The sequence below is a fragment of the Sebastes fasciatus genome, chromosome 3 (genome assembly GCF_043250625.1).
Source record: "Sebastes fasciatus isolate fSebFas1 chromosome 3, fSebFas1.pri, whole genome shotgun sequence".
Lineage (NCBI taxonomy): Eukaryota > Metazoa > Chordata > Actinopteri > Perciformes > Sebastidae > Sebastes > Sebastes fasciatus.
Window position 1 is genome coordinate 31,046,463 of NC_133797.1, and position 17,909 is coordinate 31,064,371.

The window sequence follows — 17,909 nt, forward strand, 5'->3', positions numbered from 1 at the left end:
TCCTGGATATATATATGCCATAATATATATATATTTATTTGACATTTAAAATATTAAAATATTTAGTTGTGATTAATCGCATGATTGTCCATGATTAATCATGATTAATCGCAATTTTTCGTATTTAACACTCTTATCAACATGGGAGTTGACAAATATGCTTGCTTTATGTAAATGCATGTATATATGTATTATTAAAAATCAATTAACGACACAAAACAATGACAAATATTTCCCAGAAACCCTCACGGGTACGGCATTTAGCATGAAAAAAATATATGCTCAAAACATAACATGGCTAACAGGCATCAACAGCTGTCAGTGTGTCAGTGTGTTGACTTGACTATGACTTGCCCAAAACTGCATGTGATTATCATAAAGGGGCATGTCTGTAAAGGGGAGACTCGTGGGTACCCATAGAACCCATTTTCATTCACATATCTTGAGGTCAGAGGTCAAGGGACCCCTTTGAAAATGGCCATGACAGTTTGAACTCGCCAATATTTAGCGTAAGTTTGTCGCATCATTTGGCCTCCTTCCAAACAAGCTTGTATGACTGTTTGGTACCAATGGATTTCCTTAGTTTTTATAGTTTCATTCATCACGCTAGCTTTAAAACTGAGCTCACTACAACCTCTGAAAGATCGATTGCGTTGATGTGTTAAAGAAATTAGTGGCGTTAAAAACGATTTTGTGTTAACGTGTTATTATCGTGTTAACTTTGACAGCCCCAATATATCAAAATAGATCAAAATAGCATAATATATGAGCCTATATAATAATATAATATGATATACCTTAAAGCTATTTTAATTGAATTTATTTGGGACCATGTACAAAAACAATAATGTCAAGCAATGAGATGAGATGCTTTACTTCTGATTTAGCTACTAGCTACTTACCACCTGTGGTCTCTGGGCAATTAGGCCTACATTAATTAACTCATAATATAATGATTTACCATGTAACTCATTTGATCATTATGAATTTATTCCATGCTGTTAGTGGCCTCAACCACGGTGTTTAAAAATGCATTGATAACATCTGACAGTCAGTTTCCTAAAAGTTACAAGACAAACAGATTGCACAGTGAAAGTTAACCTCAACCACATCAGTCCATGTGATCAGTAAAGCTTTAATGTAAACCCACAGTGACAAACAGCCTCTCATACGACTGCAGAGCTCAACATGTAGACAGACGACTGAAGCTGCAGACAAGTGGTGCATGATGAATACACTGCATCTCTGTGTTTACTGTTTATCAGCACTGTTGAGAACACAGATCATACTTTTTTTTTTAAACCTAAGAATAATTTGAGCACAATAGTGAAATTGAAGAGATTGATCCTAAAATCACATCAGTTTACTGGAAAATAAAACACTCTCCTGACCTCTAGTGGAGCTGATGAGTAAAAACCAAACCAAAAGGGCCACAAGGAGAGGTTTGGCCCAGAGTTGTCCACAACAATGCAGTTCAAACTGCATTATATTGTGTTATCTTATTTCTAAATTCTTGTATATGTATATGTATATGTGTATGTATTGTATTGTTTGCTATAAATTATCATTTTTATTAAATAAAGAAAAACATGTATACATGACAACTCACATTCCATTGAGACTATATTCATTTTTAAGCTGCAGTTCAAACTTTAACCTGAATTTCCCTCCGGGGATTAATAACAGTTCATCTTATCTTATCTTATCTTATCTTAACATGTCACATTCCTTTCACCAAGGTTCGAAAGAATTTACATATTGGCAATGTTTAGATTCTTTATTGTAGAACAATGCACAATATATCCTAATTTCACCTCCTTGTTTATTTCCTCTAACGTCACTTGTCAATAAATCATCAGATAACAACTTTGAAATCTTACATTTATATTATAATTCAGTGCTTGTCCTTGTTTTAGATAAGGGACAACATTTTGTTCATATATTCCTTACCCTTGAAACAAACAAATATAATGACTTGAAAAAAACGTATACCAATAAGCAATTTTCAAATCAATTAAAATTAATTTCTGAATTGAATTCAAATAAACTTCTCAAGGTACTGACTTTATGCTTGTAAACAATAAAAGAAAAAATCAAATCAACAATTTGGGCATTCAAAATATGCATTTAAATGAAAAAACAACGGCTAACAAGCAAACTGTTCATGAGCATTTGGCAAATCAAAGCAGAACATTTTCAATAAAACATGTCCCAGGCCGATCCACAGGATCAGGATAAGGGCAGATGCTTTTTAAATGGGTCAATATTGGCTATGTTAAGGTTGACCCATTTCCAAGCTCAGAAAATAAATAAAAAGCAATCAGCAGTTTCAGTTATGTGCATCAGGGAGCAATGTGATTAAAATGTCTATTTCAGCAACATTTTGCAGGTTAACCACACCTTAAAAGTGCTGGTATTTGAACTTTTGATTGTACTGGAGATAAAAATAGGCTGGCTAAACCCTGTCCAAAGCTTCCTGCTTAAACAGATCCCCAGTGACACACCTCTTTCCATAAATATACAAAACATTATTGGACAGTCTATACAAAATATATGGATGCATTGAAAGGATTTATTTTTTGCTTTGATATAAAATGAATAAATGAATCTATTCCTAGTGAAGACCTATTCAGTTGTCAAACAGTTAAGGCCCCTGAAAACTTAGTTTCAAAATACATCCTAAGTAAATCCTGAGTAACAATAAATAGTCAAGACTAAATAAGAAACAATAAAATGTAAAGTTAAGAGAAAAAAATCCTTAGATATTATTTATTAAGAGTCTAAACCTAAAAAACTCAACTCATCTGCTGTGTAGGTGTGGTTTGATAATTTGATGAGCAAACAACCCCACAACTGTCATCAGATTCTGATTCAAATGTTTTTAAATCCTGGTGAAAATGTGTTACATCACATTTTTACAACTGAGCCCCATCCACTTCAAACCAGTGAGAAGAACACAGAGAAAAACACAAATACAGAAATCTCTCATGTGAAATAATCAAAACTGTTCTAACTCTGGCAGAAAATTGTGTGTTCATGTAGGACTCCATTATTCATATTGACAAAATAGCTTTTCGTAGCATTTAAATTATGTATTTTACTGTGTGCACTGTGCAAAAATGGATAAAAAATGTCTCTGTTTCATACTTAATGTTATAGGACTCGAATCAAGATCAGGGGGGAAAAAACTGAGATTGGGACATTACTAAATTGAACGAAATTTCTCTCAGAATAAAATGCATTAAATACTGCAGTAAATGTCTTCATTGGAAGTTTATATTGAATTAAAGCATTGCCTCTGCTATACAGAAGAGCAGCGTCAATTCAAACATCATTCAATCCTTCAACCATAGGCAAAACCTAACAATCTGCATCTAAAATAATATATGGTATCAACCATATGTCTACATAAGACTTAATGAGAGAAAATAAATCAACTTCAGCTTTCCATACCAGATCTCGGCGATGAGGTTCTGCTACACATTCTCACTCCCAACTCGTCAAATACCGCCTCTTGGTCAGTGCCCCTCGGCATCAGAGACCGATGTACGGGGTACCCCTCTTCTGTTACTGTGGGTGTGTCAGGGACAGTGTGTCAATATATGCTTGTTACATGAATATTGTCAAAATATATCCAAAATCAAAATAAACTTCCATTTTCACAGGAAGTTAGGTTTAGGCAACACAACCACATAGTTAGGGTTAGATAATGTTTGTGGTTTACGTTAACTTCACTGACTAATGACTCACGTGACTGATGATACCAACGAGTCACGTAACTAACGACTGACGTGACAAAATAAGCCAACGTTACTTTTAGTTTCACACGTGACATGAACAGTGGTCTCCTGTTTGAAAGTCTTGTGTTTGGTCTCTCATGGTATTAACACTACGTCACTTACTCGGACCGTCAAATAACGCTGCGGGTGGGTTTACATTGGAGTTAGTTGAAAGCCCAGTCTGTCACATACTGTCGCTAAAATGTGCCTACATGTGTCGGTTTCCAACGCCGAGGGGCACTGCCCAATCGGCGGTTTCTGATGAGTTTGACGTGAGACTGGGTTGGGTTCTGAAACTCTCTTTTTCTGGTTCAATAAAGTGTTTACAAAAAGAAAAAATTGTGAGCTGATCGTCAGAGTTTTTGAAGACCACTTTGAGGCTTCTCTGGTGTCGACTCAGTTTTCTTTTTAAAAAGATTTTTGAGCTTTAAGGATTTCTTGCTCTTTTCCTTATGCTTGTTCTTCTCATCTCTGGTCTCACGGGGCAATGCAGGAGATGGTAAAGCAATCCTTGATGGTGGCAATGGTGGCTCTACCTCCGCTGGCAGCATGCTTTGGGGCAGGTTGGGTGTTGAGGCAGAGAGGCCGGTTGGGGTCGCAGCCACAGAGTGGCAGGACTTCTCAAGGATCCCATCATACACGAGCTGGCTCAACGGGCCTGTGAAAAGATCTGTTGATGACTTCCATGGTACCTCGGAGGTTACCATGAGGTCCAGCTGTCCAATTCGACCTGGATATGAACTTGATTCGGATGCTCCCAACTTCTCCCTCAGTGTTGACTGTTCAGGTATTTCCATTGGAACATCAACCCAGGAGATTTTTCCTGTGGGAGTGTCGACGGAAGTGTCAATGTCATCTCTTGGCATTCTTGGTATTCTCCTTCTGAGGGAACCAGCAGACATCTCAAGTTCATCTCTCAGTATCCTCCGACTTGTTGACGGTCCTAAACCAAACTCTTGCTTCTCTGGAGAGGACATCGGATCCATAAGTGCTTCAAATCTCTCTCTGGGTGGCATTTTTATGGCAGCAGTGTCTGTGCAATATTCCAGCTCATCTCTAGATATCTTTCTTGGTGGTGTTCTAGCATCCTCAACCATTTTGTCCATTGCTAATGCCCTCACAGAGGAATCGAGCTGGCAGTCTCCTTTATTCCATGGAAACTTTCTAGAGTCGAGGGACATTCCTATTGCATCTCTTGTCATTCTTCTGGATAATGAGTCGAACGGATGCTCAACATCATCTCGCATCATCTTTCTTGAGGCACTGTCCATTGAAGCCCCCATCATATCTCTTGATATCTTTCGACGTGCCACATTTGTTGTTGCTTCTAATTCATTCCAAAGCATCTTTCTCACATCCAGAGGTAAATCACTTCTTTCTCTGTATACATTCCTTGAAGCTGTATCCATCAAATCCCCTATTGTATCTCTCTCTATTTTCCTGGCTGGGAATTCTGCATCCAACTCATTGGAAAGCACCTTTCTAACTGCAACATCCATGGGAACTTCACTCCTGTCTCTGGATATCTTCCTTGATGTAGCCTCTATCAAAGACTCGTCTTTGGACATCTTCAAAGAAGGGGTTTCCAAAGAAGTATCCAACAATCTGTCTTTTGCTGTCTTTCTGCAGAAAACATCTGCACAAGCTTCAAGCTCTTCTACAGATGTTTTGTGAACTGGAGACTCAACAACAGCTTCTACTTCTTTACTCAAAGGCTTTGCAATGGAACTGTCTGAAAACAGCTCAGTTTCATCCTGATAGAGCTTTTGAGAGGAAGCGTGAACACTAGGACTAGGGAACATTTTGCTGAGAGGAGGTGAAGTCATATATTCTGTGTCTGAGTACATCTCTTGGGAGTCTCTATTAGTGATAGAAATGAAAGGAAGAATAGGGGAAGGAGAGGACAAGGAAGGGAAGAAGGAAGAAATCAAGGAATGAACAAAGATTGTGTCACTGATAGACGGCGGTTTAGCACGAGCAGTGTGTAAAAACAAATTGGCCTCTAAAAATGGTGGGCTGGAAGACGTACTGTTTCTTTAGAGTTTTCAAGAAGAGCCCTTCTTCCTCGCAAGGGTATGGGGCTCGGATGGGGATAAGAAGGTCGGGGTCCGGGGACATCATGGCGGCTGGTAGCTGAGTGACGCCAGGACGACGTGACCGACACATGGTGGATCCCCGTGTTTGAGGAGAGCGCTTCAGTGGTGGAACTGGAACTGGAGGAAAGGCCAAAGATGAACCAATCAGCAAAACATCCATACATAACATAAGACAGTGGTGTAGCAATGATTATGTACCCCTAGTTTACGATCTTAAAGGTCTGATAACACCAGAAACTGGCGCAGCACAATTTCTCCTTTAGCTTGCCAGCTAGCTAAGTTTCAGTCATTGTTAGCTCGACGGCTACCAGGACTGTGTCTGAAATCATTCACTCATTCACTACTCTCTACATCCTACTCACTATCTGTGTAAAGGTCTATATAGTGAGCTCATTGGCAAAATGAAAAAACACTTTCAGACACTACCCGGGTAATTTTCTCTGTGCCATTAATCATTGCTGTTGCACAATTAAAACATGCCAGATCAACATCTGCTGGTAGACCATCCGTAATAAATACTGGATATGTGATAAATACATACTGTAGGCTATTTTGTTGAGTCGTCTCTTAGGAAAATGCTCTGAGTGAATTTAAGTTCCCCTTGGTAAGCAGTGATGCAGCGTATATGTCTAGGGCTTTTATTGTGAAAGGTAAGAATTAACGGCTGTTGTGAATGTGGGGGCCATTAAGCGTATTTTCCCAAATTAATAAATACAAAGTACTTTTTGATTGTTTGTGCTGTGATGTGCTGCTCTGCTCACATTAAAAACATTATTTTCGCGCCACAACTCATTTGTCTCAATCACGCTGCTCTCTTTCCTCTCGTCCGGCGGGCATTTTTCCTTCAGCGCAATGCATGATGGTATATAGTGCTCGATGAGTGACCATCATTGTCCACTACTTTTCACAATGCATTGTGGGATACTTTGAGTCCACTATAATAATTCTCACTATACATTTAGACAGCACTACAAGATGGCGAACTCACTAGTCCACTATATAGTGAGTAGTGAGTGATTTCAGCTAATAAGTTCAGTTTTTTTAAAAAGATGTATTTTGTACCTTTGACTCCTGGTTCATAACAAACCATATCACTTGTGGAGCAGTTACAGGGTCCAGATTGATCATTTTATCCAATGGCAGATGTTTCCATACAGGCCAGTGAATGGTTTGATGAGCATGAATGTATGCAAATCACATGCCAAGGCCTCCGCAGTCACCACATCTGAACACTTTGTGGACACTAACGGGGATCCAAATAAAGACCCAAAAAGTCCTCATTGCTGTTACTTACCTTGCATCTGTTGTAAGACTGGAGAAGCAGACTCTTCTAACAGATCCTCCATAGATCCATGGATGGAGCTGCTGCATGACCAAGATGGCTGGAGCACTCTGGGGAAGCCCAGGGGAATTGAGTCTGAGTAGAGCTGAGCAGTGAGGTTTGCCAGGCCAGGATTCCTAATGATGGGGAGGCCACAGATGCGCTCTATCTGCTGCCAGCGTTGGAGGCGCTCCCGTAGGCAGGCTGTTACTTCACACAAGGCATTCCTTTGGGATATACAAAGACCTTTGTGACATTATGTTACATTACTGTGGCAGACATAAAGAAAACTTGCACAAGTCATTTTGTGTCTCACTTTGCCTCCAGGATCTTGTGGTCAACTTGGTCTAGAGAGGAGCTGTGGGCGACATGGAGAGTCCCGAACACAGAACTCCTCTTCTTCTTAATCTTCTCTGCCTGCAAGGAAATACAAGTGCATGTCAGTTGATGAACAAGTATGTAGGTGTTAGAAATTATAAACATTTTGGGTAACACTTCATTTTACAGGTCCGTAAATGTCATGGTAATTAGGTGATAATTGGCAAGTAACCTATTTGAAATTTCTTTGGAATTACTGCCAAATTACCCCAATATTTACTTCAAATTTTATCGAAAATTACTTTGTTTAGCTGCCTTGACTTGGGACTTGACTCTGGACTTTTATTATTATTATTTTAGATCTATTATAAACATTATTTAATAATTATATTTCGCTATTTCCCAATCAGCAGTAATAAATAGCTGGTAATTTATTAATACATTCTAGGAGTTTTGGTTTTCCACCTCTGATGAAGAGCAGCGCACAGCCGCAGCTTCTCAAGCCTAAGGGCCCTATTTTAACAATTGTATAATATCTTAGCATATAATCATTAAATAATGTTTACAATAAAGTAATTTTCAATACATTTTGAGGTAAATATTGGGGTAATTTGGCAGTAATTCCAAAGAAATTTCAAATAGGGTACGTTTTAATCATCACCTAATTACCATGAGATTTGCGGACCTGTAAAATGAAGTTTTACCAAAATTTTGCAATTACTTGCTTACGTATCCAGTGCAGTCACTCTAAATATCACTAGTGTGTTCTTTTTGTGTGTCCCCCTTTTTTCATGCATTACCTCTTCCTTGGCGATCGCAAGCTGTAACTCTGCTCTGTGCTTCTTGACATTGTAGTACTGGACCTCCACCTCATGTGTCAGCTGCAACCACATCTGGAGGGCCTCTGAGGCATTCGAGCTAGCCTGCATGTCCTTCTCCGCCTGCTTCAGTGCTCCACGGACCTGAGGGGAGGGCATCGGTCAAATGTTAGAGATCAGACGAACTGTTGAAAACTGCTGTTGAAGCTTAAACTATTTCCATGAAACTTTCCAAATGATAGCGAGGATGACGAGCATCTAGTGCAGCATTCCTCTAGTTGTGTGTCTACCTGCACCAGCATTTCCTCTGCATATCGGAGGCGGCTGAGCTCGCTGACGGCTCCCTGCCTCAGTTCGTGCAGGCGGTAAGCCTCCTCCTGCGCCCCCATGATCTCATCCCTCATCTTCTCCTCCAGGTTCTGTTTCTCCTCCGCGACGTTACGTTTTTCCTCCTGTGCTCGCTCCAGTCTGAGAAAGTGAAGTGTTTTTAGTGCGATCAAACAAAACAAAGTCAATTCAATAATGTACAGTAAGTGAGAGAGACACTGATAACTGAACGCTTACTGTTCCTGCATATCTATGAGGCTCTGTTCAGCCCTCTGCAGACTCTCCAAATCTTTTATCATCCTGGCTAGGTGGACTTTACTGGCTTTGCTCTGGACCGTGGCAAACCAGCAGCCTCCAACTCCCATCACCACCGATACAATGAGCAGCAGGTCCTTCATGTAGTTGTGAGGGGGACCTGTGGTGCAATGGATGGTCATGATTATTAATGGTGGATGGATCATTAAAGGATAGTTTGGGTGTTTTGAAGTGGGGTTGTATGAGGTACTTATCATTAGTAGGTTGTATTACCAACAGTTTGGAGAAGCAGACAGGAGTACCGACACAAAAGCAAAGCAATGTGCTGCTGTGGACGGGAGCGCAGCAGCAAAACTTATTTTAGCCACCTACTGTAAAAGAAAAGCCTACCAAAAAAAATCAATATCAGTTTAAGTGTACGCTATGTTTAAAATATTTTCACCACTTTATCTTGCCGTCAGACAGCTCTTTCCTTCTCCTTTCCGACGGGGAACTGAACTATATTCTAGAATAAAATATTCTAAATATAGTGTACACTTAAACTAATATTGATTATTGTAGGTGGGCCTTTCTTTTAGGTGGCTAAAATATGTTTTGCTGCCGGCCCCGTACACAGCAGTATATTGCTTTGCTCCGATGTCAGTACTCCTGCCTGTTTCTCCAAATTGGGGGCGTGCCGACCATCATCTACTGTAGGTAATACACTGACTATGGATAAGTACCTCATACAACCCCACTTCAAAAACACTCAAACTATCCCTTTAATGCATCATAGATGATGGGATGGTAAAGAGTCGTTCTAATGACACATAAAGCTAGCAACACAAACTAACACCTTGCATTTTTCCATTGACAAAATGCCCTTTAAAACCTGTGCACACCCACCCATGCTGGAGCTTTCTTGGATAAACAACACAATGGGAGCAACTAGTCATTTTAATACTGGATAAATCTGAGGAAACTGGGAGAGTTGGTAGGTGTGCAAGCTAAAGAGGCGAGTAGGCAGAACAGGAACAGATAAAGAGACATCAGAGCAGGGAGAGGGAATAGGGTGAGGACTTGTCCTTACGTGTAGGCGGTCCAAACAGAACAACATCCAGAGCTTTGATGTTGAGCTTCTGTTTGTCTCTCTGGTCCTGAACCCTCAGATGGCCACTCAGGAATGATGGCTCATTGACTGCAATCCTGCACACAAGTTCAGCGTGTTGATATGACTCCTCACGACAACTGGCTTGTTTTTACAACAGCACACAAGAGACTTAGTATCGGTTGACTATAGCATTCTCACCTGGGGAGTGTGTTTCCATTGACCTTAAAGTCCTTAAAGTTCCTTTCATATTGGGGCAACTCGACAAAATCCTTCAGCCAGCGAACCACGTCATCTTGAGTCCAATTATGTACTGAGAAGTGAGACAAGGAAAAAAGACAAAGTGAGACAAAGTAGAGTTGGACACCTTGGAACACACACACTTTCTCTCTCTCTCATCAGCCCGTTTTCATTCCCAGGTCCTCACATACCGACGCTTTGTCGCCGCCTTCAGCGTTCGATACTGCAGCACAAGGTACCTGGGCTTTCCATTAACTACAATGTCAACACATTCACGGCAACAGTAAACACTCAGAGAAAGTGACGTAGTTTAAAGAGCAAAAGAGACACACAGGGCGGGTGGGAGGGGAGGTGGATGAGTCCAACAAACACAAGGATTTCATCCAGGAGACCGGGGTTTGTGTCCCGTGTTAAGTTTCACTTTCACTTTACAATCAGCTGATCGTTCGTGTCCTATGCTCACAACGTCCAGTCACAGTTTTACTGTACAAACGTAGTAGGTTTTGTTCCCTAAACCTAAGCAAGGTTTTTTGTTTAATTCACAACATTAAGCACGTGTTTAAGCACTGCAACCGAAAAGTAACACCGAGGGGTCTGACAAAGCGTCAGTATGTAACGATTTGGGATCAAGCCCCTAGGAAGAGCGCTAGGTTTAATGCAAACTTTTGTAGTGGCCAAACGGTGGTACTTCAACTTCCGTGTCCGTCACGTGATGCCATTGGGCCCAAAAATACTTTTTCCCATAGACTTACAATCGGAAAGAGACGTCTGTAACTCTGCGGATAATTGTTTTCTAATACCCCTTATTTAATTCATTAGGTTCTAAAAGTTGTAAAATGCACTAATAGCTGAATCCAGAGTTATTTCCCTTCCTCCGACCCAGACCGAGGCTGGAGCGAGGGCTGGAAGGCAGAGTTAAAAGAAACGCAACTGCACCTGCTCTATGGGCCCAATGACTGCGGAAGATCGCCAGATGATCCGGTACTTTGTCACTCGGCAGTCGAGCCATTTTGGCTTCGTGTGCCACTGAGCAACTCTCATAGGAATGAACAGGAATCCGCCTACGACGCTGTATCCACTTCACTTTATACATCCATAGTTGGGATGAGAACGTGTTGCTCTCACACATACACACACACACCTTCAGACGACTTCCAGCCCCTCCAGAGCTCCTCGATTGTGATGTGTTGGTCTTCTCTGTGCAGGTGGATGTGTTTGTTGGTCTGCTGCTGCTTCATGTCCTCAGTGATGAACTGCGAAAGACGGAGACGGACAGAAGGAAGTGAAAATAAAGAGCGAGTTTAGGGGTCACAAAGCACATAACATTAGCTGAGCACAAACCCATAGACATATATTCATAGACGCCACATTGGACGTCAACATGGGCGCCATATTGGACCGGGCAAGACTGGCCTGTGACCCTATACAAGTGAACGGGGGAGCTGCCGTTTTTTCTGAATAAAAAGCACTATAACATCTACATTTCTCAACTGCTTTCAACGAGTCGTTATTATATTAAAGGGTTTATGATCTATACGGTCTTGCCAGGTCCAACATGGCGCCCACATTGACGTATGATCCAGGAGTCAATGCGGCGTCTATGTATATATGTCTATGCACAAACCTCTCTGTCCAAAATAAATAGAACATGTTGCAGTGTGTTATATACAGTACTTGGATTTCAATCTAGGAATAAAGAGTGTGTTTTGAGTCTGTATTCATTTAGAGTGCATGCAGAAGCATGAGTGTGTATTGCAAACAAGTGTGTGTGCATGTCAGTGCTGTCTTGGAATGTGTACTTGGCTGTAAACGGAGACTTCATATGATGGCGAGAGGAATCTTGGGGCTGTGTTCGGATGAGCCCAGAACAACCCCCCCCCCCTCCTGAAGTCTCTATGGCAACCGCAACCCGAGCCCCTGGATACCGTATCCCTGAACTGCATACTAGAAGTCTGGATTTACTACCAATGTCACATACATACAACTAGACACTCAAACACTCCCTGGACAAAATACGTATTCACTCTGGATATCATTTACTCTGAAATATTACACTCAAAAAACAAGCTTTTACATGCAGTAAATATGCCTTTATTCACACGTACCGAGCCATATGCAGAGATGAACGACTCGTCACTTGTTGATGACTTAATTAAATATGTGTGTTGTTTTTTAAAAAATATATCACATAAGATATCAGATAAACGTCTCAAACCTTGCTATGCAACATCATTTTGGAATATTTATTTATAATTATTTCACCATTAGCGTGTATTTTGTTTGTTTTATCCATGGATTTTCATTTGATTAACATTAATAATAATAATAGTAATTAATTTAATTTATATAGCACACTTTAAAATACAGATACAGCTTAAGGTGCTTCACAACAAGGGCACAACAATCACAAGACGTTAAGACAATTTACACAACAAACATGCGATTAAAAGCGTCAAAATAGGACGAATAAAATTAGAGACAAATTACTTAAGTTAAAAGCAACTAAAAATACTATCAAATCATAGTTATTATAAAACCCTAGGGGAAAGCTAAAAACAGCAAGTGAGTCTGAGGCTCTAGTTGTGCCTGAGAGCTGGTTACACAACAACAAATACAAATAACTGAAGTTTGATATTGATACTATTTAGTAGAACGTATTACACCACTGAGGCGAGCAATGTAGCTTTTCAAGTTGTTTGTCACAACAAAGCTATAAGAAACAGGCTAATTATAAAGGAAGCTGAAATCAGGAAACATTCAGAGGACTTACTCTGTTAAGTAAGACTATGAAGGTCACCAGTGTTGCAGTATTCTATTAGTGCAAACTAATTTTGTCACTGAGCCAAAAGCAAAGTTATACCGTTGCTATCCTTGAAGTAACACTTGACTCTTCCAACAGCCTGGACACCTGTTGTTGCACTGCTTAACCATGTCTGTCTCATGCAAGAACATGCACGCACAAGGCTTTACAACAGCTAAGGAAATGGGGGTAAACATTTTGTGAAGGGCGATTTTCGTACCTCCACACTTTCCTCCACCTCGATCCCTCCGTCTTGGTCATCGTCCATCATCTGATGGATGCTCCGCAGGGCCTCCAGGCTGTAGCGATCCGCCTCGCTCATACATGGTGGATACACCACCATGCAGGGGTCTACATGGGTCAGGAAGGGAGTGATATTATATAAATTATCATCACAACTTATCCATCATTTGTTCATTAATGCAGCTCAACTGTTTGGCTCATCTGATCTATAGATCGAGCACCTCCTTTTGTATGTTCAGATACAAGAAAAAGATCATCTCATTTTCTCAGTACTGATTGTGATTCTTTAGGTTATACATGGAATGCACATTCCCATTTGCAGGAGCAACAGAAATGAAGTGTGCACAATTACTTATTCATTCATCTCTGCTACTGTGCATCAGAGAAGTCTCCTCTTTTTGCCTCTACAAAATTTTAACATGTCAACAAAAAAAACTTGGCCACGGTTCCTCTTAAAATACAAAAAGGTTTGGACTAGCAATTATTAATTGCATTTTTATGAAAATGAATTATGCAGGGTGTCCTGTTAGCCTAATGGTTAAGACTCAAGACTTAAGACATATATAAACGTTAACATCCCCAACGTGACTCTGGACAGGGACGTTTATTAGAGCTTAAAATGGCTCCAAAATATATTTTAAATGAATTATTTAATAACAATGAAAGTACAATTATTTCATGTACTGTTTTAAGCAAACATGGACAATGAACTAACTTTATAATCAGTAGAGTCCATTTGACAAAACAATCTCACCTCGAGATGCATTCGGTACCTACTCATACGATTTGTTCAACTGATCGATTGATTTAATCGACAGATCTGTAAATCTGATTTGCATGATTTATGATTGTTTCTTCACAAAGAATCACACAAAAAGCAGCACTTTAAATCTCGTGTTTACCAGAGATGTGCCACGTTTCTTGGAAATAAGTCATTCAGCATGAAAAAAGCATAACAAATGACTAATCAACTAAAGAAATCTTAGTCGACGAAGACCTAAACGATCGATAAGTCGACCAAATGACTAAGAGGGGGCAGCCCTACTACATGGTCCTTGCACTGCTGTTTCCAACATAAAAAATAATATAACACATCACATTGACCAGTCTTTTCATCAGTCATTCAAAGCATTTTAACCACTATTATCAAGGAGAGAGTTACAGTTTAAAACCTTTTCAAGATTAGCGTCATATCAGAGCCTGGTGTCAGTCTGCAGCATGGCTTTCATTTACTTCTCATGTTATTTAATTTAAAGTTTAATAATAGGAGGTGGACACCACTGAACCAAGAGACTGACTACTGTTTGTGTAAGTGCCTATAGATCATGGGTACTAAAGCCGACTTTTAGAGTTACAGTTTTAACCAACTGTGAACAGGCAACTCATATTGCCAATGACAACACAAAAATAAAACATGTTTGTTCCAACTGGAAGAGCTTCCAAGGGATTTGACCAGTGAGTTTGAGCGTAAACCTTTAACTCTAGAACATTACAAGACAATGTGTGCCAAAGGGTCACATGCCAGCGAGGACTCTGGAGTATAATACGGTAACACTAATACAGGAGAAGATGAGTCACAGCTCTCCGTCATCGCCGCCATACTGAGTCAGAGTCCTTTTTTGTCTCTGTGACGGTGTGTTTTGGTGTTCCAAGGAGCTGAGGGGTCAAAGGTCGACTAGTCGAATCCACTATTAAAGCCAGCTCCAGAATCATTAGCTGCTCTCCGCCCACACAAAAAAACTAAAGCTATGGGGAAAAGAGACTTCTGGGAAAAAAGTGAATTCATATTTCTCAGTGTTCTGACGTTAATCATCAGAACAAAACTATTGACATTAATCTCAGAGGTAATAGCATCTTTTTCATGTGGTACATATCCTCGTATAACCAGCCAAAGTTAAAAAAAAAAAACGAGGAGGAGTATGCTAGAGCTAGAGCTGGATGATGCTGTGAAATGGACCACTAGACTGCAAGATGCTGCATGCTTTGAGAAGCACAATAAAAAGCACATAAACTGAACATAAGGGGACTAAATGGCTCAAAATAATTCAGTGTATGTAGGTTTCATGACAGATGTGAGTGGCTCTTTTGTAGATAGTTATTTGGCCTGGTAATACATAGTTAAAATACTTCACAATCTGTTGTTTCAACTGGAAGTGGTCAGTATCTTAAGACTTTTGGGAGTAATTATCTCCATGAATTGATCCGTGTGCCTCTGCTGCTTCCCACAGCCAGGCAAGGAGATGTATACAAATAAGACATTGATCCCCTGGTTGTTGATGAAACTTGCATTTCTCAACAGTGAGGAGACCTCCCAGCTGGGTGGGCTATCAAATATCAACGGTGTATGCAAAGACCCTCTGAAAAGTGTGTGTGTGTGTGTGTGTGTGTGTGTGTGTGTGTGTGCGTGTGTGTGTGTGTGTGTTATCTGTGTCCCTGTGGGACCTCCACATAGGGTATGACCTGAGTTTAACTCCACAGGTGAGTGAAACTGTTGGAGTCCTGGGCACAAGACTGGAGCACAAAGCAGCTAGATTAACTTGTGAGGTTACACTTTTACAATGAAAAAAACCTGAAAAAGTCCTGCAAGACTTAGAGTATGATGATTTTTATTATTATTATTATTATTTAATTAGAAATTAAAGGTTCTTGTTACCTAAATGTCTTTTTGGGTGAAAAAATAAATGTTACCAATAGGTGTTGTGATAAAGTGAGCTTCTCTCTCTCTGCCTGTGGAATAATAGTATCTTAAAATGAGACAGCTCACTCTATAGTTCAGTTTCACCAAAAGTGAATAAATGGCCTTAAAAACAAGGTAATTCTGTCAAGTCAAGTCAAATAAATGAATTAATAAATAGATAAATAAATAAACACTTTCAGAAACCATGAATGGTTCAAATGTTATGGTACCTTGTGCAAAGAAAGGTAACACTTCATTCTACAGGTCCACAAATGTCATGGTAACTAGGTGATAATTAGCAAGTAACCTATTTAGTAACTTATTACCCCAATATTAACCTCAAAATGTATCAAAAATTACTTTATTATAAAAATAATTTAATAATTATATGCTAAAATAGCATATGATCGTTCAAATACAACAGAAGATACTTCTGATCAGGCACAAATCTCACCATTGTGTGACTTATTGTCTACACAAATGTAAACTTGTAGCTAATGTCATGACTCAGGGAGTTTTTTTAAGAAAATTTCGAATTTGCTAATTATTATCTATTTATCAGCAGACATGGAAATAAAGCATATCAATTAACTTTGTATTCTAAATTCTTAAATAAATTATCAGCTATTGGGAAATAGCGAAATATAATGATTAAATAATGTTTATAATAAAGTAATTTTCAATAAATTTTGAGGTAAATATTGGGGTAATTTGGCAGTAATTCCAAAGAAATTTCAATAAGCTACTAGTTAATTATCACCCCAATTACCATGAAATTTGCAGACCTGTAAAATTAAGTGCTACCCACTGAAAATAGACAAATTGTAGTGTTTATCATTAAAATGCAAAATAAGAATGAGTTAGAACAAAAAATCAAATCAAAAATCAGAAAAAAATGCATTTGGAAAGCAAATGTCAGCACAGACGCATGACAGACAGTCTGTCATTCTCAGCATTGCCAATGTGCCAATGTGTGTTAGATTCAGTCTCTCCTGTGTTATTATACCTGTCGGGTCGAAGCCTGGGAAGGTGAATCCCTGCAGGTCTCCGGCGCCTTGTGCGGCCACAAAGAGCGCAGCGGGGAAAACCAGGAGCAGGAGAGGAGGAAGAGGCAGCATTTCAGATCCAATAGATTATATTGTCGCCCAGAGTTGTAAAAAAACTCTTCAAAACAGGTGGAGAGAGAACACACACGGTGCCAACCACCAGTGTGAAGCGTTAAGCGACCTGTGTTGCTATTCCAGCCACAAGAGAGATGAAACCAGACAAGCTCGATGATGCAACTGGAAAGAGCACAAAAAGTTCCAACACAAAAATACTCCAAAACGTGGGCGATATGGTATTCCGGCGAAAGAAAACAGCAGATAATGCTATTATAAATCCACACTTGGCCTAATAAAAAGTTAGGATAAAAAAGTCCAGAGGCTCATCCATCATTAATAAAAAAAAAAAATCCAGTTTAAAATCATTAAAATCCACAGAGCCAAAACGGATCTCGATTTTAAACTCTCTTTTTAAGTCAAATGTTGTTTCAATAGGAAGCCTATAATCCTGCTCAGGATTGCAGGCTGCTTCTCTGCTCCTCGTGTCCAGTTGGAGTCTGTTTTGGTGAGCCAGATGATCTTTACTTGTCCAGTTACGTTCTCTCTACTGTCACCCCTTTCCCAAAAGAGACGTTGAGATGGGACGCTCTTTACGCAGAACTGAGCACCTGCCCAACCCTTCCCCTCTCTCTCTCTCTCTCTCTCTCTCTCTCTCTCTCTCTCTCTAGCAACCGGGCCTCTCACACTTCATTATGTTTCCCAACCCACCCACCACCACCCCCAACCCAGCACATGGAGCCACAGCGTTGATCCAGTGACCTTAATATGCAGTTTTTTTGGATAGACATCATCTATCATTTGTAACAGAACTGAGTTTATAATCCACAATCTGGATGCGTAAAACC

General features: G+C 39.9%; 1 protein-coding gene across 2 annotated transcripts; it reads right to left on the reverse strand.

The window, feature by feature from the left end:
* Window positions 1-1,762: 1,762 nt before the first annotated feature.
* stim2a (tromal interaction molecule 2a) lies at window positions 1,763-17,716 on the reverse strand. Of its 2 annotated transcripts, none has more exons than XM_074630201.1 (12): window positions 16,968-17,716; window positions 13,262-13,392; window positions 11,383-11,494; window positions 10,203-10,314; window positions 9,984-10,099; window positions 8,897-9,074; window positions 8,623-8,800; window positions 8,315-8,476; window positions 7,513-7,613; window positions 7,170-7,423; window positions 5,809-5,992; window positions 1,763-3,570 (listed from the first exon to the last, which is right to left on the reverse strand). In XM_074630201.1, exons 1-12 carry the CDS (start codon window positions 17,077-17,079, stop codon window positions 3,519-3,521), a joined length of 1,692 nt encoding a protein of 563 aa, XP_074486302.1. In that variant the 5' UTR covers window positions 17,080-17,716; the 3' UTR covers window positions 1,763-3,518. The 2 variants fall into 2 exon arrangements, with proteins under 2 accessions (XP_074486302.1, XP_074486301.1); XM_074630200.1 differs by having other exon boundaries at window positions 1,763-5,639.
* Window positions 17,717-17,909: the final 193 nt, after the last annotated feature.